The sequence below is a fragment of the Engystomops pustulosus genome, chromosome 1 (assembly GCF_040894005.1).
Source record: "Engystomops pustulosus chromosome 1, aEngPut4.maternal, whole genome shotgun sequence".
NCBI lineage: Eukaryota > Metazoa > Chordata > Amphibia > Anura > Leptodactylidae > Engystomops > Engystomops pustulosus.
The window spans coordinates 296460457-296488041 of NC_092411.1; the positions used below are offsets into that span (position 1 = coordinate 296460457).

A 27585-nucleotide genomic window follows, 5' to 3' on the forward strand; every position below is an offset into this window, starting at 1 on the left:
TCCTCTCCTGTGTGATACTGCTGAGCTGTGTATCTAATCCTCTCCTGTGTGATACTGCTGAGCGGTGTATCTAATCCTCTCCTGTGTGATACTGCTGAGCGGTGTATCTAATCCTCTCCTGTGTGATACTGCTGAGCTGTGTATCTAATCCTCTCCTGTGTGATACTGCTGAGCTGTGTATCTAATCCTCTCCTGTGTGATACTGCTGAGCTGTGTATCTAATCCTCTCCTGTGTGATACTGCCTGCTGAGCTGTGTATCTAATCCTCTCCTGTGTGATACTGCCTGCTGAGCTGTGTATCTAATCCTCTCCTGTGTGATACTGCCTGCTGAGCTGTGTATCTAATCCTCTCCTGTGTGATACTGCCTGCTGAGCTGTGTATCTAATCCTCTCCTGTGTGATACTGTCTGCTGAGCGGTGTATCTAATCCTCTCCTGTGTGATACTGCCTGCTGAGCTGTGTATCTAATCCTCTCCTGCGTGATACTGCTGAGCGGTGTATCTAATCCTCTCCTGTGTGATACTGCCTGCTGAGCTGTGTATCTAATCCTCTCCTGCGTGATACTGCTGAGCGGTGTATCTAATCCTCTCCTGTGTGATACTGCTGAGCTGTGTATCTAATCCTCTCCTGTGTGATACTGCTGAGCTGTGTATCTAATCCTCTCCTGTATGATACTGCTGAGCGGTGTATCTAATCCTCTCCTGTGTGATACTGCTGAGCTGTGTATCTAATCCTCTCCTGTGTGATACTGCCTGCTGAGCTGTGTATCTAATCCTCTCCTGTGTGATACTGTCTGCTGAGCTGTGTATCTAATCCTCTCCTGTGTGATACTGCTGAGCGGTGTATCTAATCCTCTCCTGTGTGATACTGCTGAGCTTTGTATCTAATCCTCTCCTGTGTGATACTGCTGAGCTGTGTATCTAATCCTCTCCTGTATGATACTGCTGAGCGGTGTATCTAATCCTCTCCTGTGTGATACTGCTGAGCTGTGTATCTAATCCTCTCCTGTGTGATACTGCCTGCTGAGCTGTGTATCTAATCCTCTCCTGTGTGATACTGCTCTGTATATTACTGTTACATCATTTCCGTCTGATTGTTTTTGTGTCTTGGAATCAGGAAGTGACAGGAGGACGAGGGGCAGAGACATCAGGAGAGCGACACACACACATATATACTATATACTGAGCCTGGATACACATATATACTATATACTGAGCCTGGATACACATATATACACTATCTACTGAGCCTGGATACACATATATACTATATACTGAGCCTTGATACACACATATATACTATATACTGAGCCTGGATACACATATATACTATATACTCTATATACTGAGCCTGGATACACACATATATACTATATACTATGTCACGAACCCGACTCACCGGCGTTCACACACTGGGATAACTACTCTATGGAGTCCCAGAATTTAGCCCTTAAGCTCCGCCCACTTCCACAAAATGGCGTCCTTACGCTAAATTTACTCCACAGAATCCGCACTGCCACCACCCACGAGTTACTTATGCAAAGAAGGCCGTAGGCACCTCAACCACACAGACAATGCACCCTGATGATAACTCAGCACATGCACTCACTACTTACACGATATTACAATTATAAATTCACACAGAACATGCAATCGCTTACTACATGGACTATGCTAATAATGACCTCTGGTAACGGGATTCCCTTCAGAGACTCAGATTCCTTAAGGCTACAAGCAGAGGCTTATTAAAAAGTTTTAATTTACATAAAAATGCAGTACACTCAAAGGATTAAATTGTCAGATAAAATGGAAAAAGGATTAAAACAATACACATACAATACTTACAAACAGTTATGGAAGAGCGAAACAAAAAATTCTTGCTAGTGGAATAGGAAGAAATTCTTTGGCCCGAGGACAGGGCATAAGCATCGATCCAGCCTTCTATTGTCATAGAATCCTCAGTCTGAACACTACTATGTGGCTGCTTCATTCATTTAAGCCCAGGTGATTTTTGACCCCCACCCCTGGCTGTGATGTCACTGTGAGGGGGATTTTTCTATCCCCCTCCCATCAGTGAGATACTTTTTGGGTCTGGGTTTTTATCAGAACCCCATAACTTTTGATTGGGAGATGGCACAATTGTGCCATGGCTTCCAACCAAACGGGTATGTTATTCCCATTAACCCCATACCAAACTCGGGGTGTCTTAGCCTAATATCAGGGGTGTTCTGCTATTGACTGCCTTCCATTGCAGCTAATGTTCTGATTTCGGTCCAGGAGTGTGTCTAGACCCCATAACTGTCCTGTGTAACTTGGGACCTATAATTATGAATTATGTCCCAGTTATGGACAGCTATGATATTCCCCTTTGTCTGAATTTGGAGGGAAAAACATGCAGTCTGTGGCTTCTTTTCATCCCCCACTAACTAGACTACTCTGGCCGAGAGGTGTTAATTTTACCACTTAGAAGACCATGCTTCTCTGATCAAGCATAGACTCCCTGGGGTTTTATAACCACCCTGCCAGGCTCATCTTCCTGGCTGGTCTTAAACAAATGGAGCCTAATGATTTATAACAGGCAGAATGAAACAACACAAAGAAAGAATAAAAATATATATATAACAAACAAACTGTGGAGGAGTAATATTATTATCACATACTATATACAGGAAGTGAGAGGAGGAGAGCGACATATACACATATATACTATATACACTATACATACCTCCCAACATTTGGGAAAAGGAAAGAGGGACAAAATGGCGGCACGCGTAGCGTGCCGCGGCGATCCCCCTAAGCCACACCCCCAATCACTCCCTGGCCACGCCCCAAATTTTAGCCATATTAAAAATAATAAAAATCATAATTTAAAAAAAAAAAAAAATTATCCTCATTGGGATTTGAACCCAGAACCTGCAGTGTCCATGTACAATAATAGCACAACGCCTCAACCCACTGAGCTATAACCTCAGTGATTAACAAGTGGAGAATTTTGGTAACTAAGAACTATATACTGCCTTGGTATATAGGGAGGGATCTTCTCAGATTATTGTAATTATTGAGACTATTATTATTATTATTATTGAGATGATTATTATTATTTTTACCATTATTAATAATCATCTCCATAATAATAAAATTTATAATAATAATAATAATAATAATAATAGTCTCAATAATTACAATAATAATCTCTGAGAAGATCCCTCTCTATATATCAGTGCATTAGTCTGTATCACAGTGTAACACTGGCAGATAACATGTCTTAGTTACCAGAAATCCTCAGCTCTGTATCACTGGGCTTACAGCTCAGTTAGTTAGGCTCCTGTCTATGGTGCAGAGGGTCCCAGGTTCGAATCTCAACCTGGGCAAAACTTTATTTAATTTAATTATATAAAGAGCTTGTGTCTGGGGAAGACCTGGAGACCATATGTGGACAGATAGAGATCTGAGCTGATGACGTGGTCCCTGCTCTCTCCACTAAGCCGACACTTCTCTGAAAAGGATTCCCTCCCGATGTCTGCTCTGGGGAACCATAGGAGATGCAGCGACCATATATGGACAGATCTGAAGCTGATGACGTGGTCCCTGCTCTGCGCTAAGCCCGACACTTCTCTGAAAAGGATTCCCTCCCGATGTCTGTAGAAGCCATTCTGTACTGTGAGTTCAGACTTTCAAAGTATTTACTATGCGGACACAGCGCCGGGACACAGCGGGACCTGGGGGGGAAATCCGTGACAATCTCATAGCTGCCCGTGACGCGGGGCAGGGGTACGAAAAACGGGAAAGTCCCGTCAAAATCGGGACGGTTGGGAGCTATGACTATATACTGAGCCTGGATACACACACACATATATATATATATATATAAATATACTGTATATACTCCATGCTTGGATACACACATATATACTCTATATACTGAGCCTGGATACACACATATATATACTATATACTGTATATACTCGGAGCCTGGACACACACACACATATATACTATATACTGTATATACTCGGAGCCTGGACACACCCTGTGGATATTCCCTGCTCCCTGGATGGACTTGGCCTCTGGATCCCCGGATTCTCCTCTACATTGGGAAGGACTTTCCCTCGGACTGTTGATTTTCACGTAAGTTTTTCTGGATTTGTTATATTTCAGGGAGTGCGAAGATTTAGTGTCGTGCAGTGATGTGTTGTTTGGGAATGAGCCGGCTCCAGTCAATGAGCTGATGGCTCACTAAACCCCGCCCCTAACCGGCTCACCACGCCCCCTTTAACCTGATACAATCAGGATCCGGTGACTGGCCTACATCTCCCTATTATATATTGAATAGGGAGTCGTTCAGCAGTAAGATGAGCCGGCTCTTCTTAGTGAGCGGAGTCTAATGATCACTAGTGTCCTGGTAGCTACAAGTTGTTACTCGTCCCCTCCTGACTGTATATAAGTGCACATGTCATGTGACCACCGCTCTCTGTATACAAGCAGAAGCCGCAGTGATGAGCAGCGCTACAGGACACCCGAAATAGAAGATGTTTATTATTTTAATATCTCCCCCACCCCCCCACCCACTGTATATAAATATTGAGATGTCCGCTCCCAGACTCAGGTGACCGCCTCCCTGCTCATCTCCCTGCACCACAGAGACGCCCCCGTCAAAGGTGACACCGCCTCCACAGGTGACCCCCTGCCGGCCCGCCCAACCCCCGCCATGCCTGGCCGTAACATCCACCCGCCCTGCTCGAGCAAGGACCCGCCGCCCCTCCCCGGCCGAACAAGCGACACCCCCCCCCCCCCCACTCCGCTCCCTGCTTGAAAAAGCACCTGGCGCCCTGCTCCCCGTCTGATCAATCGTCGCCCCCCCCCCCCCCCCCCGCATGAAAAAGCACCCGGCGCCCCCCCTCCCCGTCCGAACAAACGACACCGCCGACCCGCCCCCCCCCCCCCCCCCCGCGTGAGCAAGCACCGCCGACCCCCTCGCAGCTGAACAACAACTGAAAGACCCCCAACCCGCCTGAACACCCACCTGAAGCCACGGCCGATCACCCTAAAAGGTAATTATATACATATGTATTTATTTGTGTGTATATATGTATATACTGTTTATTTATGTGTATATATGTATATACTGTTTATGTGTATATATGTATATACTGTTTATGTGTATATATGTGTATATATGTATATACTGTTTATGTGTATATATGTGTATATATGTATATACTGTTTATGTGTATATATGTATATACTGTTTATGTGTATATATGTATATACTGTTTATGTGTATATATGTATATACTGTTTATGTGTATATATGTATATACTGTTTATGTGTATATATGTATATACTGTTTATGTGTATATATGTATATACTGTTTATGTGTATATATGTATATACTGTTTATGTGTATATATGTATATACTGTTTATGTGTATATATGTATATACTGTTTATGTGTATATATGTATATACTGTTTATGTGTATATATGTATATACTGTTTATGTGTATATATGTATATACTGTTTATGTGTATATATGTATATACTGTTTATGTGTATATATGTATATACTGTTTATGTGTATATATGTATATACTGTTTATGTGTATATATGTATATACTGTTTATGTGTATATATGTATATACTGTTTATGTGTATATATGTATATACTGTTTATGTGTATATATGTATATACTGTTTATGTGTATATATGTATATACTGTTTATGTGTATATATGTATATACTGTTTATGTGTATATATGTATATACTGTTTATGTGTATATATGTATATACTGTTTATGTGTATATATGTATATACTGTTTATGTGTATATATGTATATACTGTTTATGTGTATATATGTATATACTGTTTATGTGTATATATGTATATACTGTTTATGTGTATATATGTATATACTGTTTATGTGTATATATGTATATACTGTTTATGTGTATATATGTGTATATATGTATATACTGTTTATGTGTATATATGTATATACTGTTTATTTATGGGTATATATGCATCTACTGTGTATATACTGTTTATTTATGGGTATATATGCATCTACTGTGTATATACTGTTTATTTATGGGTATATATGCATCTACTGTGTATATACTGTGCACACGGGTATATATGCATCTACTGTGTATATACTGTGCACACGGGTATATATGCATCTACTGTGTATATACTGTGCACACGGGTATATATGCATCTACTGTGTATATACTGTGCACACGGGTATATATGCATCTACTGTGTATATACTGTGTACACGGGTATATATGCATCTACTGTGTATATACTGTGTACACGGGTATATATGCATCTACTGTGTATATACTGTGTACACGGGTATATATGCATCTACTGTGTATATACTGTGTACATGGGTATATATGCATCTACTGTGTATATACTGTGTACATGGGTATATATGCATCTACTGTGTATATACTGTGTACATGGGTATATATGCATCTACTGTGTATATACTGTGTACATGGGTATATATGCATCTACTGTGTATAGATATACTGTATTTATACATGCATATATGTGTGTACATTTAAATTATATTTATATATTATGCTGGGTATATGGTATGTATGTATATGCTCTATATACTATGTGTGTATTTCCCATATGTGTGTGTATATGCTGTATATACTGAATGTGTGTGTATTTGCTGTATGTGTGTATATACTTTATGAGTTTGTATATACTCTGTGTATTAGTGTATAAATGTATATGAGTGCATAAATGTGTGTGTATATATGGGTGCAAGTATATGCGTGTAGAACTTTATCTGTCTGTATATAAGTATATAAAGGTGTGTATATATCAGTCTGGGGGTGAGGCGGCTGTATGTAGCTGTGTTACTGGGGGCCAGGCGGCTGTATGTAGCTGTGTTACTGGGGGTGAGGCGGCTGTAGGTAGTTGTGTTACTGGGGGTGAGGCGGCTGTATGTAGCTGTGTTACTGGGGGCCAGGCGGCTGTATGTAGCTGTTACTGGGGGTGAGGCGGCTGTATGTAGCTGTGTTACTGGGGGATGAGGCGGCTGTATGTGGCTGTGTTACTGGGGATGAGGCGGCTGTATGTAGCTGTGTTACTAGGGGATGAGGCGGCTGTATGTGGCTGTGTTACTGGGGGATGAGGCGGCTGTATGTGGCTGTGTTACTGGGGATGAGGCGGCTGTATGTAGTTGTGTTACTGGGGGTGAGGCGGCTGTATGTAGCTGTGTTACTGGGGGCTAAGTGGCTGTATGTAGCTGTGTTACTGGGGGCGAGGCGGCTGTATGTAGCTGTGTTACTGGGGGCGAGGCGGCTGTATGTAGCTGTGTTACTGGGGGTGAGGCGGCTGTATGTAGCTGTGTTACTGGGGGCTAGGTGGCTGTATGTAGCTGTGTTACAGGGGATGAGGCGGCTGTATGTAGCTGTGTTACTGGGGGACAGGCGGCTGTATGTAGCTGTGTTACTGGGGGCGAGGCGGCTGTATGCAGCTGTGTTACTGGGGGCGAGGCGGCTGTATGCAGCTGTGTTACTGGGGGCGAGGCGGCTGTATGTAGCTGTGTTACTGGGGATGAGGCGACTGTATGTAGCTGTGTTACTGGGGATGAGGCGGCTGTATGCAGCTGTGTTACTGGGGGCGAGGCGGCTGTATGCAGCTGTGTTACTGGGAGCGAGGCGGCTGTATGTAGCTGTGTTACTGGGGATGAGGCGGCTGTATGTAGCTGTGTTACTGGGGATGAGGCGGCTGTATGTAGCTGTGTTACTGGGGATGAGGCGGCTGTATGTAGCTGTGTTACTGGGGGCGAGGCGGCTGTATGTAGCTGTGTTACTGGGGGACAGGCGGCTGTATGCAGCTGTGTTACTGGGGGACAGGCGGCTGTATGCAGCTGTGTTACTGGGGGCGAGGCGGCTGTATGCAGCTGTGTTACTGGGGGCGAGGCGGCTGTAGGTAGCTGTGTTACTGGGGGTGAGGCGGCTGTATGTAGCTGTGTTACTGGGGATGAAGCGGCCGTATGTAGCTGTGTTACTGGGGATGAAGCGGCCGTATGTAGCTGTGTTACTGGGGATGAAGCAGCTGTATGTAGCTGTGTTACAGGGGATGAGGCGGCTGTATGTGGCTGTGTTACTGGGGGTGAGATGGCTGTATGTAGCTGTGTTACTGGGGGCGAGGCGGCTGTATGTAGCTGTGTTACTGGGGATGAAGCGGCTGTATGTAGCTGTGTTACTGGGGGCGAGGCGGCTGTATGTAGCTGTGTTACTGGGGATAAAGCGGCCGTATGTAGCTGTGTTACTGGGGATAAAGCGGCCGTATGTAGCTGTGTTACTGGGGATAAAGCGGCCGTATGTAGCTGTGTTACTGGGGACGAAGCAGCTGTATGTAGCTGTGTTACTGGGGGTGAGGCGGCTGTATGTAGCTGTGTTACTGGGGATGAGGCAGCTGTATGTAGCTGTGTTACTGGGGATGAGGCGGCTGTATGTAGCTGTGTTACTGGGGATGAAGCGGCTGTATGTAGCTGTGTTACTGGGGGCGAGGCGGCTGTATGTAGCTGTGTTACTGGGGATGAGGCGGCTGTATGTAGCTGTGTTACTGGGGATGAGGTGGCTGTATGTAGCTGTGTTACTGGGTGTGAGGCGGCTGTATGTAGCTGTGTTACTGGGGATGAAGCGGCCGTATGTAGCTGTGTTACTGGGGATGAAGCAGCTGTATGTAGCTGTGTTACTGGGGGCCAGACGGCTGTATGTAGCTGTGTTACTGGGTGTGAGGCGGCTGTATGCAGCTGTGTTACTGGGGGCGAGGCGGCTGTATGCAGCTGTGTTACTGGGGGCGAGGCGGCTGTATGTAGCTGTGTTACTGGGGATGAGGCGGCTGTATGTGGCTGTGTTACTGGGGGTGAGATGGCTGTATGTAGCTGTGTTACTGGGGGCGAGGCGGCTGTATGTAGCTGTGTTACTGGGGATGAAGCGGCTGTATGTAGCTGTGTTACTGGGGGCGAGGCGGCTGTATGTAGCTGTGTTACTGGGGATAAAGCGGCCGTATGTAGCTGTGTTACTGGGGATGAAGCAGCTGTATGTAGCTGTGTTACTGGGGGTGAGGCGGCTGTATGTAGCTGTGTTACTGGGGATGAGGCAGCTGTATGTAGCTGTGTTACTGGGGATGAGGCGGCTGTATGTAGCTGTGTTACTGGGGATGAAGCGGCTGTATGTAGCTGTGTTACTGGGGGCGAGGCGGCTGTATGTAGCTGTGTTACTGGGGATGAGGCGGCTGTATGTAGCTGTGTTACTGGGGATGAGGTGGCTGTATGTAGCTGTGTTACTGGGTGTGAGGCGGCTGTATGTAGCTGTGTTACTGGGGATGAAGCGGCCGTATGTAGCTGTGTTACTGGGGATGAAGCAGCTGTATGTAGCTGTGTTACTGGGGGCCAGACGGCTGTATGCAGCTGTGTTACTGGGTGTGAGGCGGCTGTATGCAGCTGTGTTACTGGGGGCGAGGCGGCTGTATGCAGCTGTGTTACTGGGGGCGAGGCGGCTGTATGCAGCTGTGTTACTGGGGATGAGGCGGCTGTATGTAGCTGTGTTACTGGGGATGAGGCGGCTGTATGTAGCTGTGTTACTGGGGATGAGGCGGCCGTATGTAGCTGTGTTACTGGGGATGAAGCGGCCGTATGTAGCTGTGTTACTGGGGATGAAGCAGCTGTATGTAGCTGTGTTACTGGGGGTGAGGCGGCTGTATGTAGCTGTGTTCCTGGGGGTGAGGCGGCTGTAGGTAGCTGTGTTACTGGGGGCGAGGCGGCTGTATGTAGCTGTGTTACTGGGGATGAAGCGGCTGTATGTAGCTGTGTTACTGGGGGATGAGGCGGCTGTATGTAGCGGTGTTACTGGGGGCGAGGCGGCTGTATGTAGCTGTGTTACTGGGGGCGAGGCGGCTGTATGCAGCTGTGTTACTGGGGGCGAGGCGGCTGTATGCAGCTGTGTTACTGGGGATGAGGCGGCTGTATGTAGCTGTGTTACTGGGGATGAGGCGGCTGTATGTAGCTGTGTTACTGGGGGCGAGGCGGCTGTATGTAGCTGTGTTACTGGGGGACAGGCAGCTGTATGTAGCTGTGTTACTGGGGGACAGGCGGCTGTATGCAGCTGTGTTACTGGGGGCGAGGCGGCTGTATGCAGCTGTGTTACTGGGGATGAGGCGGCTGTATGTAGCTGTGTTACTGGGGATGAGGCGGCTGTATGTAGCTGTGTTACTGGGGATGAAGCAGCTGTATGTAGCTGTGTTCCTGGGGGTGAGGCGGCTGTATGTAGCTGTGTTCCTGGGGGTGAGGCGGCTGTAGGTAGCTGTGTTACTGGGGGTGAGGCGGCTGTATGTAGCTGTGTTACTGGGGGTGAGGCGGCTGTATGTAGCTGTGTTACTGGGGATGAAGCGGCTGTATGTAGCTGTGTTACTGGGGATGAGGCGGCTGTATGTAGCTGTGTTACTGGGGATGAGGCGGCTGTATGTAGCTGTGTTACTGGGGATGAGGCGGCTGTATGTAGCTGTGTTACTGGGGATGAGGCGGCTGTATGTAGCTGTGTTACTGGGGGTGAGGCGGCTGTATGTAGCTGTGTTACTGGGGATGAAGCGGCTGTATGTAGCTGTGTTACTGGGGGCGAGGCGGCTGTATGTAGCTGTGTTACTGGGGATGAGGCGGCTGTATGTAGCTGTGTTACTGGGGATGAGGCGGCTGTATGTAGCTGTGTTACTGGGGGTGAGGAGGCTGTATGTAGCTGTGTTACTGGGGGTGAGGAGGCTGTATGTAGCTGTGTTACTGGGGGCGAGGCGGCTGTATGTAGCTGTGTTACTGGGTATGAAGCGGCTGTATGTAGCTGTGTTACTGGGGATGAGGCGGCTGTATGTAGCTGTGTTACTTGGGATGAAGCGGCTGTATGTAGCTGTGTTACTGGGGATGAGGCGGTTGTATGTAGCTGTGTTACTGGGTGTGAGGCGGCTGTATGTAGCTGTGTTACTGGGGGTGAGGCGGCTGTATGTAGCTGTGTTACTGGGGATGAGGCGGCTGTATGTAGCTGTGTTACTGGGGATGAGGTGGCTGTATGTAGCTGTGTTACTGGGGATGAGGCGGCTGTATGTAGCTGTGTTACTGGGGATGAGGTGGCTGTATGTAGCTGTGTTACTGGGGGTGAGGAGGCTGTATGTAGCTGTGTTACTGGGGGTGAGGAGGCTGTATGTAGCTGTGTTACTGGGGGCGAGGCGGCTGTATGTAGCTGTGTTACTGGGTATGAAGCGGCTGTATGTAGCTGTGTTACTGGGGATGAGGCGGCTGTATGTAGCTGTGTTACTGGGGATGAGGTGGCTGTATGTAGCTGTGTTACTGGGTGTGAGGAGGCTGTATGTAGCTGTGTTACTGGGGGTGAGGAGGCTGTATGTAGCTGTGTTACTGGGGGCGAGGCGGCTGTATGTAGCTGTGTTACTGGGTATGAAGCGGCTGTATGTAGCTGTGTTACTGGGGATGAGGTGGCTGTATGTAGCTGTGTTACTGGGGATGAGGTGGCTGTATGTAGCTGTGTTACTGGGGATGAGGCGGCTGTATGTAGCTGTGTTACTGGGGATGAGGTGGCTGTATGTAGCTGTGTTACTGGGGGTGAGGCGGCTGTATGTAGCTGTATTACTGGGGGTGAGGCGGCTGTATGTAGCTGTGTTACTGGGGGTGAGGAGGCTGTGTGTAGCTGTGTTACTGGGGATGAGGAGGCTGTATGTAGCTATGTTACTGGGGAGGAGGCTGTGTGTAGCTGTGTTACTGGGGATGAGGAGGCTGTATGTAGCTGTGTTACTGGGGATGAGGCGGCTGTATGTAGCTGTGTTACTGGGGATGAGGCGGCTGTATGTAGCTGTGTTACTGGGGGCTAGGTGGCTGTATGTAGCTGTGTTACTGGGGGCGAGGCGGCTGTATGTAGCTGTGTTACTGGGGGTGAGGCGGCTGTATGTAGCTGTATTACTGGGGGGAGGCAGCTGTATGTAGCTGTGTTACTGGGGATGAGGCGGCTGTATGTAGCTGTGTTACTGGGGGCGAGGCGACTGTATGTAGCTGTGTTACTGGGGGCTAGGTGGCTGTATGTAGCTGTGTTACTGGGGGCGAGGCGGCTGTATGTAGCTGTGTTACTGGGGGTGAGGCGGCTGTATGTAGCTGTGTTACTGGGGGGGAGGCAGCTGTATGTAGCTGTGTTACTGGGGGGGAGGCAGCTGTATGTAGCTGTGTTACTGGGGGCCAGGCGGCTGTATGTAGCTGTGTTACTGCTGGGATAGTGGAAAGGAAGCAGGTGGACGTGTATGCACATTGCACTCAGTGGGGGCCTCCACCAGATTTTCCGCCCAGGGGCCCCCACCAACCTTAATCCGGCCCTGCATACAAAATAATAATAATAATAATAATAATAATATAATATTACACTGCAGACATCAATATCAATGTAATAATTTCCTAGCTCCCAGATCCTCTCTCTGCTCTGATTGTGGGGTGTGCAGTGTAGGAGGGGGTGACACCAGGGGTGCACTTACCTGTCCCTAGGATCAGGACTATCCACAGCAGCCGCTGCATCCTCCTCCCTGTGTGTACTGCTGCTGAACTGCAGCCCTACAGTAAATAATAGTGAGTGGTGTGAGTGGTGAGGGGCGAGGGGGGCGTGCCGGGGCGAGCTCCTCCCAGATGAGGTGACAGAGGTAACTGCAGGGCATGGGATACGAGTATGTGTGCAGGGTGGGTGAGGTCATTTCCGAAGCTCCCGTGTTACGGCAGGGACGTTACGATCCCTCAGCTACATGAGACGTACAATGTATAATAACACACGAAACACAGAGATACAAAGAAAAACAAACAGGAGAAAACGCAGCAAGTCGTCGCTGCCTCGGGAGACGCTTTCTGCAAACTTGTCAGATCCCGAATCTTTTCCCGGCTTCTGAATTGTGCAAAACATTCGCTAAAAACTTCTTCTCCGACTATTTAACCATTTATTGGCATTCTGTCTGTATAATAGGATTACTGTAGGAATACGAGTAATTCCACAACACACTGTGAGCCCCATGGGGGACAGGGACCGATGTGACGAGCTCTGTGCAGCGCTGCGGAATATGTTGGCGCTATATAAAGCCTCACTATGAGTGGGGGAATCGCAGAGTTGTGAAAGACCTAGAGAAGTAGTTAGTGCTAAGAGCTGGGAGGGGGATGGGAGTGTTCCAGGGATGTTGAAGTCTCCCATGGGTGTCAGGTGAGTCTAGTGACGTTTCGGAGGGGAAACCCTCCTTCCTCAGACATGCGCAGTAGCGCCTAGGTGTGGGTTTAAATGCTCAGTACTCCACAATTAACCCATGGCAGTACATACCCCTTCCCTACCACCAAAAACACACAAAAGGCACAAAACTTTACCAATATACAATAATCATTACAAAACTTCACAAACATACATTAATCTTCACAAAAATACATTAAAACTACACTGCTCATTAAGACCTCGAGGTTGTAGAGTATCTAGTCTAGTAATCCAGTATACTTCCCGTTGTAGCAACCTCTTTTTCATATCATTACCCTGTGGGACTTCTTCTAAAATTAACCATCTCATGTCACATACCCTAATTTTTTTTTTTTAAACTTTTTTTTATTTTTATTTATACTATTTTTCAGACTCCCTAGGGTACTTTAACCCTAGGTTGTCTGATCGATCCTATCATATACTGCCATACTACAGTATGGCAGTATATGGGGATTTTCTTCCTCATTCATTACAATGTGCTATCAGCACATTGTAATGAACGGGTTAAAACGAAATAGCCTCGGGTCTTCGGAAGACCCGAGGCTACCATGGAGACGGATCGCCGCCCCCCGATGACGTCACGGGGAGCGGCGATCCCAGGTAAGATGGCGGCGCCCACGTGCCGCTATCTGTTTGAGGCTGCCGGCAGCTTTGCCGGCAGCCCACGCTGTTAAAACACCCGCGATCGGTACTAGCACCGATCGCGGATGTTACCGGTAAGCCTTTGCTGCAATATGCAGCAAAGACTTACCGGCTATGGAGAGGGCTCAGCCCGTGAGCCCTCTCCATGCAGCGCGACGCGACCGCCTCCGTGAATACACGGCGGGCGGTCGCGAACCGGTTAAAGGCATGTGGAGACTTAAAGCCATAGATGCTCCACTAGGGAATTTTGGGAAGAATGCAAAAAAGTTTTCCAAGGTGTTAAATGGAAAACATTGCCTCCTTTTGCTACGTTGCAAGGCAGCCCCCTTACCATCAAGTATGACCTACAAGAAGCCTAATAACATGATGGGGGATTAAGCCAAACCCGTACATCTATACTTCCCAGAACTTTCCCATGATTATGTCACAGGATAGAAAGTGAGAGAGCCAAGAGGCAAAGTGGTGAAGGAACTGATAGGGTGAACCAGGAGGACGGTATACTACAGCCACACGAAGAGAGAATGGGCGGAGAGTCTGAGGGTGTGGACCTGAAAAGATGGGAAAGTAAGAGAGGGGACAGGAGGAATGACCTGGAAAGTGCATTGTGGAGAGAGGAGTATGCCGACCCCTCCTCCCTGCCTATTCTCAGGTCTGGAACAGTGCGAAAAATGTAAACCGCCATAAGACAAAGCCGCAAGGGAGGCAGAGTCATCCTGCTCGATCCATGTTTCCGTAATGGCAAGCATGTCCAAAGACTTAGAAAGAAAGAGGTCATGAACTGATCCTAGGTTATTACACACAGAGCGGGCATTCCATGGGGCACAGGGGTTACGGGTGGAGGAGGAGAAGAGGGGGTACACTGAATCGTTATAAGGTTATCAGGGTTAGGGTTGGGCCTGGGTTAGGAGAGACGTCCCCTGCAGCACATAGTAGGAGAAAGAGAAGAGACAGAAGAAGCTGCAGAGATTTATAAGAAGTTATTTCTTGCTGCACTGTGATAGGTTAGTCTGGTTACATAACGTAAACTGATTGCGAGCACAGACATAAAAGTGACTGTAATCTAGTAATAAAGATAATCCGTACAATCACCATGGACTGTAATCAGCTACAACTAGTCCAAGGACCGGACACCTGTATTACCTCCCAGACCAAATCTATGTCTATGCTGTGCAGCCCCCGAGAGTAGAAGATGGGGAGGTGGTGGAAGGGCTGCAGGGGGGGGGAAGGGGAGGGGAGGTGGTGGAAGTGCTGCATGGGGGGATGGGAAGGTGGTGGAAGTGCTGCAGGGGGGGCGATGGGGAGGTGGTGGAAGTGCTGCAGGGGGGGATGGGGAGGTGGTGGAAGTGCTGCAGGGGGGGATGGGGAGGTGGTGGAAGTGCTGCAGGGGGGGATGGGGAGGTGGTGGAAGTGCTGCAGGGGCCTAGCCTCCAGTCCATTGCATTACTTCCTGCATGGGTGTATCTGACACTGTACCATGTAACCATTGCAGGTAATGACACTTTTGTGCCCTCTATTACTGTACCCATTGGTGCCAGGTCTCCCCAGATTATATTTTCCATTGTTGTAGAGAGAGCTGCCACTCTCCATGTAAAAAACTTTTTGTTGCCTCTGTCTGATCCCTGGATATGGCTGTTACCACCACGGGCTTCCCCATCCATCACCCAGGGACACTTACTACTGGCTCTAAGGGCTGCCCCAGGGAGAACCAGTACATCAGCCTCTCGCTCCATATTTCCTGCACACACCACCTGCTGGAGAGCTGCCAGGCTGTAGGACAGCCCTCCGGTCCCCATACCAAGTACCGTGACACTAGCGTGCCCTAGGCTGCAACCACCAGCCACTCCGGTATTCTGGGCCCCTGCTGCCTCCAGGCCCCAAGAAAAGGCCCCGGTGGGGGATGTTGCACAACATGAAGACCCCCATATCATTTTTGTCATGGAGACCTAGAGGTCCCAGGGGATTTGTTTTATTTATCCAGGAAGCTTCTCTCCGGAGTAAGGTTTTTGTCTGTACCCCCCCCCATTGTGGGGCACAGGGATAACTCCCAAACCTGCAACAGATATCGCTGCTGCCCTTATGTTCATCTCTGATGTGTTTGATAAGACGCCGCGCTCCTTCCCCTGTTTATACAGAATTTCTGTGTTCTCGGTACCTAACAAAAAGCTTCCTTATGGTTTTACCTCTATAAAATCTAGGATTCCTCATCACATAGGCATCACATAGGCATCACATAGACATCACATAGGCATCACATAGGCATCACATAGGCATCACATAGACATCACATAGGCATCACATAGGCAGCACATAGACATCACATAGGCATCACTTAGGCATCACATAGACATCACATAGGCATCACATAGGCATCACATAGACATCACATAGGCATCACATAGGCATCACATAGGCATCACTTAGACATCACAGAGACATCACATAGGCATCACAAAGGCATCACATAGGCATCACATAGACTTCACATAGACTTCACATAGGCATCACATAGGCATCACATAGGCATCACATAGGCATCACGTAGGCATCACGTAGGCATCACGTAGGCATCACGTAGGCATCACGTAGGCATCACAGAGGCATCACAGAGGCATCACATAGACATCACCTAGGCATCACCTAGGCATCACCTAGGCATCACCTAGGCATCACAAAGGCATCACATAGGCATCACATAGACATCACATAGACATCATATAGGCATCATATAGGCATCACATAGGCATCACATAGGCATCACATAGACTTCACATAGGCATCACATAGGCATCACATAGACATCACATAGGCATCACATAGACATCACATAGGCATCACATAGACATCACATAGGCATCACATAGACATCACATAGACATCACCTAGGTATCACATAGGCATTACATATGCATCATATAGACATCACATAGGCATCACATAGCCATCACATAGCCATCACATAGCCATCACATAGCCATCACATAGGCATCACATAGGCATCACCTAGGCATCACAAAGGCATCACATAGACATCACATAGGCATCACAAAGGCATCACATAGGCATCACATAGGCATCACATAGGCATCACATAGACTTCACATAGACTTCACATAGGCATCACAAAGGCATCACATAGGCATCACAAAGGCATCACATAGGCATCACATAGACATCACATAGGCATCACATAGACATCACATAGACATCACCTAGGTATCACATAGGCATTACATATGCATCATATAGACATCACATAGGCATCACATAGCCATCACATAGCCATCACATAGGCATCACCTAGGCATCACAAAGGCATCACATAGACATCACATAGGCATCACAAAGGCATCACATAGGCATCACATAGGCATCACATAGGCATCACATAGACTTCACATAGACTTCACATAGGCATCACAAAGGCATCACATAGGCATCACAAAGGCATCACATAGGCATCACATAGACATCACATAGGCATCACATAGACATCACATAGACATCACCTAGGTATCACATATGCATCATATAGACATCACATAGGCATCACGTAGGCATCACATAGGCATCACGTAGGCATCACATAGGCATCACATAGGCATCACATAGGCATCACATAGGCATCACATAGACATCACATAGGCATCACATAGACATGTGTGCGGGCTATAGGTATATACAGACTATACATTTATTTATATTCACTATAACATATGTGAAGCCCTAATTTATCTCCTATCACATAACACCTTTATGTCCAGGAATACCTGGTACAAATAAATGGAGGGTCCGGCCATGGGCGCCTGTAGCCTGCACCTATGCCAAGATTTTCCTGGCCTATTTTGAAGACAGATGCATTTAGTGAGTAAACAATTCATTGGTCAGTGAAATGTCTTTCCATCCTCGCTATGTGGACGATGTGCTCAGTGCGTGGTCTGGGACAGATGAAGATTTCCTTTTATTTATGACGTATCTTGATGCCAACACCATGACCTTCACATAGAAAATGATGACAGTCAAAGGGAACTTTTGGATGTTTTAGTTCAAGTTGACAATAACATCTTGTAGACGCCCGTCTTCTGTAAACCTTCTACAGTGATACATGTTTGCGCTTTACTAGTTTTGTCAAAAAATCAGTCCCCTACGGACAATGGGGCACAATTACTTACCCGTCCCGTTGACGCCGCTGATCCGGAATGTCTGACGAGGATTCGGAGCTGCCGTGATTCACTAAGATCGTGCGTCCAATTTCCTGCATCTGTCCTTGCTGCGCTGAGGTCCGCCGGAGTTCCCCTTCTTCTTCCCGGTGCATGTGAGTGCTGATCTTGCGACACAATTTAAGTTTTAAATTCCGCAAGTTGTCCACCGGCCACGCCCCCTGATTTGTGTTGAATGCATGCTGATGTGCCACAATCCGATCGCGTGCGCCAAAAACCCCTGTGCAAAACGGAAATATTAGCAAAACCCAACGGAAATGCGTCCGACAGACCCTTAGTAAATGGGCCCCTTTGTCTCCGGTTAATATGGTTACATAGAGCAAGCTGGGACTCTCACTCAGAAAATGGCACAAAGGGATGGATACACTTTACCTTTATTGCCTCAGGCACACGAGGAAGCTCCATCCCTGAAGAGGTAGAATTAGAAACAAAGGGAAACATGTACATTTTGTCTGATTACTCCCCATTGGCTTCTGAGATTAGATCTGTGATTTCAAACAATTGCCATTTATTAAAAACTGATCCACAGCTAAAAGAAATAGCTGAGCGCGTCCGTCTAATTACATCCACAAGGAGCAAAACCACCAAAGATCATCTGGTCCGCAGCCACTTACCAAACACCAGAGAAAAACATTGGCTACGGAGAGCCGTGCCCGGGGCCGTTATCCACGCGCCAATTCTAGTTTCTGCTCATAGCTCTTCACAGGCAAATCCCTTCATATCGGAGGTCGGAGCTCATTCGCTTGAGCACTTTATATCTCACAGAACTGATTTTGTGGTTCATATTTCTGCCCAATGTGGTAAGAAAATAAGGAGGCTTTATGTTAGTTACCGAGAAATTCTGTATAAACAGGGGAAGGAGCGCGGCGTCTTATCATACACATCGGACATACGAGGAGGAATCTTTTACATGGTGAGTGCCGGCTCTTTCCTCTTCTTCTATATGAATTGCCATAATGTGGACCACAAGGATTACTAGGGGAAGTGTAGCTGTAGGCGCGGACAGTACCAGGGACTATCGGAGGAGCAGTGTCTGAGGTGAGGAATTAATGGGGTACACTGACTAGGAATATTGGGGCATCAGCCACTATGTATCATAGTAGTGGTTACAGCTCGTATCCTCTTTACTTCCTTAACCCCTTAAGGACCAGGCCCTTTTTTCGTTTTTGCATTTTCATTTTTCACTCCCCACCAAAAATCTGTAACTTTTTTATTTTCCCATGTGCAGAGCTGTGTGACGGCTTGTATTCTGTGTAACAAATTGCACTTCATAGGGATGGTATTGAATATTCCATGCCGTGTACTGGGAAGCGGGAAAAAATTCTGAAGGCAGTGAAAATGATAGAAAACACATTTGCGCTGTTGTCTTGTAGGTTTGGATTTTACGCCTCTCAGTGTGCCGCCCAGATGACATGTCTTTATTCTTTGGGTCGGTACACGGTGATACTGCATATAGGTTTTATAATGTTTTCATACAAAAATTAAAACCTCCTGTACAAAAAAAGATTCTTCATTTTGCCATCTTCTGGCGCTAATAACTTTTTCATACTTTGGTGTACGGAGCTGTGGGTGGTGTCATTTTTTGCGACATTCTACTTTTGGGACTGATCAACAACCGGAGCCAAGATGGTGGCACCCACACGCCGCCAGCTCGTTAATGCCACCGGCTAGCACTGTCACGGTCATTAGTGACGGGTGTTTGCTTCATTGTGAAGCAAATACCCAGTGAGTATGAAGAGGGCTCAGCCCATGAGTCCTCCTCATACTCCCCCCTGTGCAACAAAACATTCAGGTACATCTTTTTGCGCTATGGGACCTCATTGTTCACACTGTACATCTGTGCCGTGCTGCAGTTTGTTTTACTTGTGACTGTGGGATGAGGCGGATTGTGGTGTAAGAGGCAGAGGGATGGCAGTCAGCCAGGGGATTTATCTCTGAGTTCTCAGAGTGGAATAATGGTCCTGTATAAGGACTGTATAAGGACCACTAGAGCCGGCTCACCTCTCCATACGCGTGCGCAGAGTGATGCTCATATCACCAGCCGGTGCATTGGGATTCTGAGACATCCTTAAACAGTATACTAAAAGGGGTTGGCTTTACCTCATGTAGAGTGGAGTCTCTTGATGTAAAAGCAGCGGCCGGCGTTTGATAAATATCCCCGTATGAGTGCGTAGTTTGTTTATGGTTTGTTTATCAGTCGGTTTCATGGGAGGGAAGGAACCGCTGCTCACAGAGGGGGAGGTCATGTGACAGAGGTCTCCTGCACAGAATAGTGAGGTACAAGATCTCCCCTGTTCCCTACCAGTCCCTCCATCCCAGTTTGTGATTCTACAGAACTTTCTCTGTCTCTCTCTGCTCTATGGGGACCGGAGGGCTGTCCTACAGCCTGGCAGCTCTCCAGCAGGTGGTGTGTGCAAGAAATATAAAATAATAACCTAGACGTTTTAGCAGGCATTTATTGATGGTGCACTTTATAATCTGGTGCGCCTTATAGTCCTAAAAATAAGGTATATACAGCCCCCTATAACTATATACAGCCACTCTATAATAACTATATACACCCTCCCTATAATAACTATATACAGCCCCCCTATAATAACTATATACAGCCCCCCTATAATAACTGTATACAGCCTCCCTATAATAACTATATACAGCCTCCATATAATAACTATATACAGTTTCCCTATAACAACTCTATATATACCCCTTTAATAACTATATACAGCCTCCCTATAACTATATACAGCCTCCTTATAACAACTTTATACAGCCCCCTATGATAACTATATACAGTCCTCATAACTATATACAGTCCTCATAACTATATACAGTCCTCATAACTATATACAGTCCCCATATAATAACTTTATACAGCCTACCTTTAACAACTATATACAGCCCGCTTTAATAACTATATACAGCCCGCTTTAATAACTATATACAGCCCGCTTTAATAACTATATAGAGCCTCCCTATAATAACTATATAGAGCCTCCCTATAATAGCTATATACAGCCTCCCTATAATAACTATATAGAGCCTCCCTATAATAACTATATAGAGCCTCCCTATAATAGCTATATACAGCCTCCCTATAATAACTATATACACCCTCCCTATAATAACTATGTACAGCCTCCCTATAATAACTATATACAGCCTCCCTATAATAACTATATACAGTTCCCCTATAACAACTATATATAGCCCCCTATAATAACTATATACAGCCTCCCTATAACTATATACAGCCTCCTTATAACAACTTTATACAGCCCCCTATGATAACTATATACAGCCCCCTATTCTAACTATATACAGTCCCCATATAATAACTTTATACAGCCTACCTTTAACAATTATATACAGTCCCCATTTAATAACTATATACAGTCCCCTATAACTATATACAGCCCGCTTTAATAACTATATACAGCCTCCCTATAATAACTATATAGAGCCTCCCTATAATAGCTATATACAGCCTCCCTATAATAACTATATACACCCTCCCTATAATAACTATGTACAGCCTCCCTATAATAACTATATACAGCCTCCCTATAATAACTATATACAGTTCCCCTATAACAACTATATATAGCCCCCTATAATAACTATATACAGCCTCCCTATAACTATATACAGCCTCCTTATAACAACTTTATACAGCCCCCTATGATAACCATATACAGTCCCCTATGATAACTATATACAGTCCCCATATAATAACTTTATACAGCCTACCTTTAACAACTATATACAGTCCCCATTTAATAACTATATACAGCCCCCTATAACTATATACAGCCCGCTTTAATAACTATATACAGCCCCCTATAACAACTATTTACACCCCCCATAATAATTATATACAATCCCCCTATAATAACTATATAAAGTCCTAAGTAAAATAATAAAATTGTACTCACCTTCCTCCGTTCCCGCTGTTCTACCTTCTTCCTTCGGGGTGTTAGGATACCAGATATCAGAAGTATACCAAGATGGTGGTGCCCCACTGGCAGCACAGTGACATCACACACTGTGCCACCAGCGACAGGGCACCACCATTTTTGTATACCTCAAATCGTCTATGGCAGAGCAGGGAACTTATCGCTCTGCCATAGTCTGAAGTTGGGGCACCTATGTTGGGTAGGGCCTGGGGAGGCCGGAACCAAATACACTGTGGTCGATTTGGGTCAAATTGCCCACATTTGGGGGAAGCCACTTTAAGGCCAAAGTGGTGGGGGCCCTGGGGTGCGCCCCCCAGGTACTCCCCCTATAATCTTCCCTGAATGACGAGATCACCAAGCTCTTCATGTATGCAACATTAATGAAAAATTACACACAGATAATATCAGTTATAACTTATCTATTAGAAAATCACCAGCCACTCATCTATTATTATTATTATTACTAAAGCAACGGCAGCAGCAGAAGGGACACATCCTCCATTCCTTAAAGGGAACCCGTCATGAGAAATTGGCCTAATAAACCACTACCAGGATGTTTTTTGCCAAGCAGCTGAGAAGCTTCTAGATGATGTTTCTTTCATGGTCCAGTGCGGTGGCAACACCCAGAAAATCAACTTTGAAGTGAGATGAAATTTGGTTTTATGAAGTCAAGGAGGCAGAGATTTTTACACTGAAGTCAAGCTCTCCCTGCCTTAGAACTTCCCCTTTACTGTAATTGATGGTCCTGTGTCCAGGAAAACGATTGATCAGATCTCCTAAAGTCTCTTGGTTGATTTTGATCACATGGGAGGAGATGTTCAGAGGCAGGGAGAGCTGGACTTCAGTGTAAAACTCTCCTCCCTGTCTTTATACATCTTACTTACATCTCACTTCAAAGTTGATTTTCTGGATGATGCCACCAAACGGGGCCATGAAAATCAACTGCTTGACGACATACTGGTAGTGGTTTATTAGGCCAATTTCTGATGACAGGTTCCCTGATTCTAGCACCAGATGTAGGAAGTGATTCCAGACTTGTAGGGACTATAAAATTCATACAGCCCGAGGCCCAGGGTACATGGTGGTCTTATCCACCCCGGGGGATAAATCTGCAATTCTGCACTTTATTCTGGTGTTATATATATTGCGCCTTAGTGACAGCTATACAGGAACTCAATATGTGAAAGTTTTTATGCTTTTATACTTATTTTTCTTTAAAAAAAACATCACAATGATTTGTGGGAGGAGGAGGCGTCTCCATTACTTTTTTGCATTTTTTAGCTTAGATTGTGACTCCTGATAGAAGTATCCACTGGTTTCTATTATTTCTGTTTTATTTTTAGCGCAGACATTGCTGTACACATGTATCATGGAGGCCCCTGCACCCCAGTCCCATCAGGACCCGGGGGATTTCCTCCTGTACCATCAGCTGCCAGAGTCCGGTGCGGGGGATTTACCTTCCAGCCCAACAATGAGCTGACTCAGCAGAATTCTGTAAGGGAAACTTTCAATTCCAGAGTTAAAGAATAACCATAATATCCTGCAGTCTGCGCCATAATCGCCTGCGCCGCCCGTGACTGCAGAGAAATCTTCATTCTCACCTTTATCATTACTTTCTCTCGAATGAGAGGAATGGAGAAGGGTTCAGACCTGTTCATGGTGGAGGACATTTCCAGTCCACCCAGCCATCCTGTATCTGATAGGAGGGCCCCAGATTTTGGGGTCTGGTCCACTGTCCCTGGTGGTGGGAGATCTCTGGACGCAGAGATAAATGCAAATATTGGGCAGAGAGCAGTTGTCCCCCCACAAATTGTCATTGCTCCTCAGCCGCGGCTGCATGATCGATCCTGCCAGCTGTGTATATGTATATACAGAAACAGGGAAAGGAAGAGGGGAGGGGGAGATGGATGGACACAACATGAGGAGGAGCTGGGGGACACAACATGAGGAGGAGCTGGGGGACCACAATATGAGGGGGAGCCGGAGGACCACAATATGAAGAGGAGCTGGAGGACCACAATATGAGGAGGAGCTGGGGGCCACAATATGAGGAGGAGCTGGGGGCCACAATATGAGGAGGAGCTGGGGGCCACAATATGAGGAGGAGCTGGAGGACCACAATATTAGGAGGAGTTGGAGGACCACAATATGAGTAGGAGCTGGAGGACCACAATAATTGGAGGAGCTGGAGGACCACAATAATTGGAGGAGCTGGAGGACCACAATAATTGGAGGAGCTGGGGGACACAACATGAGGAGGAGCTGGAGGACCACAATAATTGGAGGAGCTGGAGGACCACAATAATTGGAGGAGCTGGAGGACCACAATATGAGGAGGAGCTGGAGGACCACAATATGAGGAGGAGCTGGAGGACACAATATGAGGAGGAGCTGGAGGACCACAATATGAGGAGCTGGAGGATCACAATATGAGTAGGAGCTGGAGAACCACAATATGAGGAGGAGCTGGAGAACCACAATATGAGGAGGAGCTGGAGGACCACAATATGAGGAGGAGCTGGGGGACACAACATGAGGAGGAGCTGGGGGACCACAATATGAGGGGGAGCCGGAGGACCACAATATGAAGAGGAGCTGGAGGACCACAATATGAGGAGGAGCTGGGGGCCACAATATGAGGAGGAGCTGGGGGCCACAATATGAGGAGGAGCTGGGGGCCACAATATGAGGAGGAGCTGGAGGACCACAATATTAGGAGGAGTTGGAGGACCACAATATGAGTAGGAGCTGGAGGACCACAATAATTGGAGGAGCTGGAGGACCACAATAATTGGAGGAGCTGGAGGACCACAATAATTGGAGGAGCTGGGGGACACAACATGAGGAGGAGCTGGAGGACCACAATATGAAGAGGAGCTGGAGGACCACAATAATTGGAGGAGCTGGAGGACCACAATATGAGGAGGAGCTGGAGGACCACAATATGAGGAGGAGCTGGAGGACACAATATGAGGAGGAGCTGGAGGACCACAATATGAGGAGCTGGAGGATCACAATATGAGTAGGAGCTGGAGAACCACAATATGAGGAGGAGCTGGAGAACCACAATATGAGGAGGAGCTGGAGGACCACAATATGAGGAGGAGCTGGAGGACCACAATATGAGGAGGAGCTGGAGAACCACAATATGAGGAGGAGCTGGAGGACACAATATGAGGAGGAGCTGGAGAACCACAATATGAGGAGGAGCTGGAGGACACAATATGAGGAGCTGGAGGACCACAATATGAGGAGGAGCTGGAGAACCACAATATGAGGAGGAGCTGGAGGACCACAATATGAGGAGGAGCTGGAGGACCACAATATGAGGAGGAGCTGGAGAACCACAATATGAGGAGGAGCTGGAGGACCACAATATGAGGAGGAGCTGGAGGACCACAATATGAGGAGGAGCTGGAGGACCACAATATGAGGAGGAGCTGGAGGACCACAATATGAGGAGGAGCTGGAGGACCACAATATGAGGAGGAGCTGGAGGACCACAATATGAGGAGGAGCCGGAGGACCACATTATGAGGGGGAGCTGGAGGACCAAAATATGAGGGGGAGCCTGAGGACCACAATATGAGGAGGAGCTGGAGGACCACAATATGAGGAGGAGCTGGAGGACCAAAATGTGAGGAGGAGCTGGAGGACCGCAATATGAGGAGGAGCTGGAGGACCACAATATGAGGAGGAGCTGGAGGACCACAATATGAGGAGGAGCTGGAGGACCACAATATGAGGAGGAGCTGGAGGACCACAACATGAGGAGGAGCTGGGGGACACAACATGAGGAGGAGCTGGAGGACCACAATATGAGGAGGAGCTGGAGGACCACAATATGAGGAGGAGCTGGAGGACCACAATATGAGGAGGAGCTGGAGGACCACAATATGAGGGGGAGCTGGTGTTATGTTCCTCTGGGGTTATAATGAGGGGTCGGCTGATGTATATTCTACACCCACGAGGGGGGTGAGGGGTAACATTACTGTTCTGGCAGTCACCCGGGGGTTAACAATAATCATTGTAATGACTGGAAGAGGTTAAATGGTCGGTAACTTTCATTTACAGGAAATCTCCCATCAAATCCCATCCTGATACCCCAGGGAGGTGACTCCCAGGCCCCGGGACTGTGGTGTCTTCTTATGTCTGTGATCTTCACGGGCTGTTACACTGTGTAACCTGTGAATCTGCAGCACTGAGGGGTTCTGGTGATACTACAAAACAGCATCTAACAACCTGAATGTGTGTTTTCTGAGGACCCGTGATATCCGGACCACCAATAGGACAGTGACCTTATCCTGACGTGGCCGCTGGGTGTTTCTCTTACTGCTCTTCACTCTTTCTTTCTAGAACATAAAAAGAAACTTCACAGAAGAACCAGAACCCAGTGAGGGGGAACCCGTCCCCTCATAGTGAGAACCTGAGGTCCTGCTCAGCACCTGGCGGCAGGATATGAGGGAACATTTACTCATTTTGTCATTTATAAAAAATCTGCAATGAGAAACTTAAATAAATTCTAAATAAAGACCTTCCCCAATGATGTCCCTGTCCTGTGTCACCTCTCATGCAGTTCTGGTGCTGCTCTCAATTCTACTTCCCCAAAACTGGTGGTGAGTAATAACTGGGAAAGTGTAAAGAGAACCCGTCAGCGGAGAGAGAGCTAACAAATTACATCCAGGAGAAGCTTGTGTAGCAGCTAAAAGGGAATCTCTCATCTCCATCCAAACACAGGGCTGTGCACACACAACTTACAGGTCACATACACACGACTCATACACACGACTCATAGACAAGACACATACACACGACTCATACACACAACACATACACACGACTCATACACACGACTCATACACACGACACATACACACGACACATACACACGACTCATACACACGACTCATACACACGACTCATACACACGACTCATACACACGACTCATACACACGACACATACACACGACTCATACACACGACACATACACACGACTCATAGACACGACTCATAGACAAGACACATACACACGACTCATACACACGACTCATACACACGACACATACACACGACTCATACACACGACACATACACACGACTCATACACACGACTCATACACACGACACATACACACGACTCATACACACGACTCATACACACGACACATACACACGACTCATACACACGACACATACAAACGACACATACACACGACACATACACACGACTCATACACACGACTCATACACACGACACATACACACGACACATACACACGACACATACACACGACTCATACACACGACACATACACACGACACATACACACGACTCATACACACGACACATACACACGACACATACACACGACACATACACACGACTCATACACACGACTCATACACACGACTCATACACACGACACATACACACGACTCATACACACGACACAT

General features: G+C 46.9%; 1 protein-coding gene and 1 long non-coding RNA gene across 3 annotated transcripts in view; one reads left to right on the forward strand and one right to left on the reverse strand.

Annotated features, from left to right (window-relative positions):
- The window catches only part of LOC140083825 (uncharacterized), a 35930-nt gene extending 23277 nt beyond the window's left edge, over nt 1-12653 (reverse strand). The window contains exon 1 of one of the 2 annotated variants that reach the window (XM_072126407.1): nt 12566-12653. In XM_072126407.1, coding sequence (XP_071982508.1) covers nt 12566-12605 — 40 coding nt within the window. In that variant the 5' untranslated portion in view covers nt 12606-12653. Of the gene's footprint in view, nt 1-4028; nt 4250-12565 lie in introns of those variants that run through there. The other variant, XM_072126408.1, reaches the window with a different exon arrangement.
- LOC140083862 (uncharacterized) lies at nt 4985-26663 on the forward strand. Its single transcript, XR_011849950.1, has 3 exons — nt 4985-5050; nt 23473-23623; nt 26486-26663. It is a non-coding gene; the product is annotated as an uncharacterized lncRNA (long non-coding RNA).
- The last annotated feature ends 922 nt before the right edge of the window (nt 26664-27585 follow it).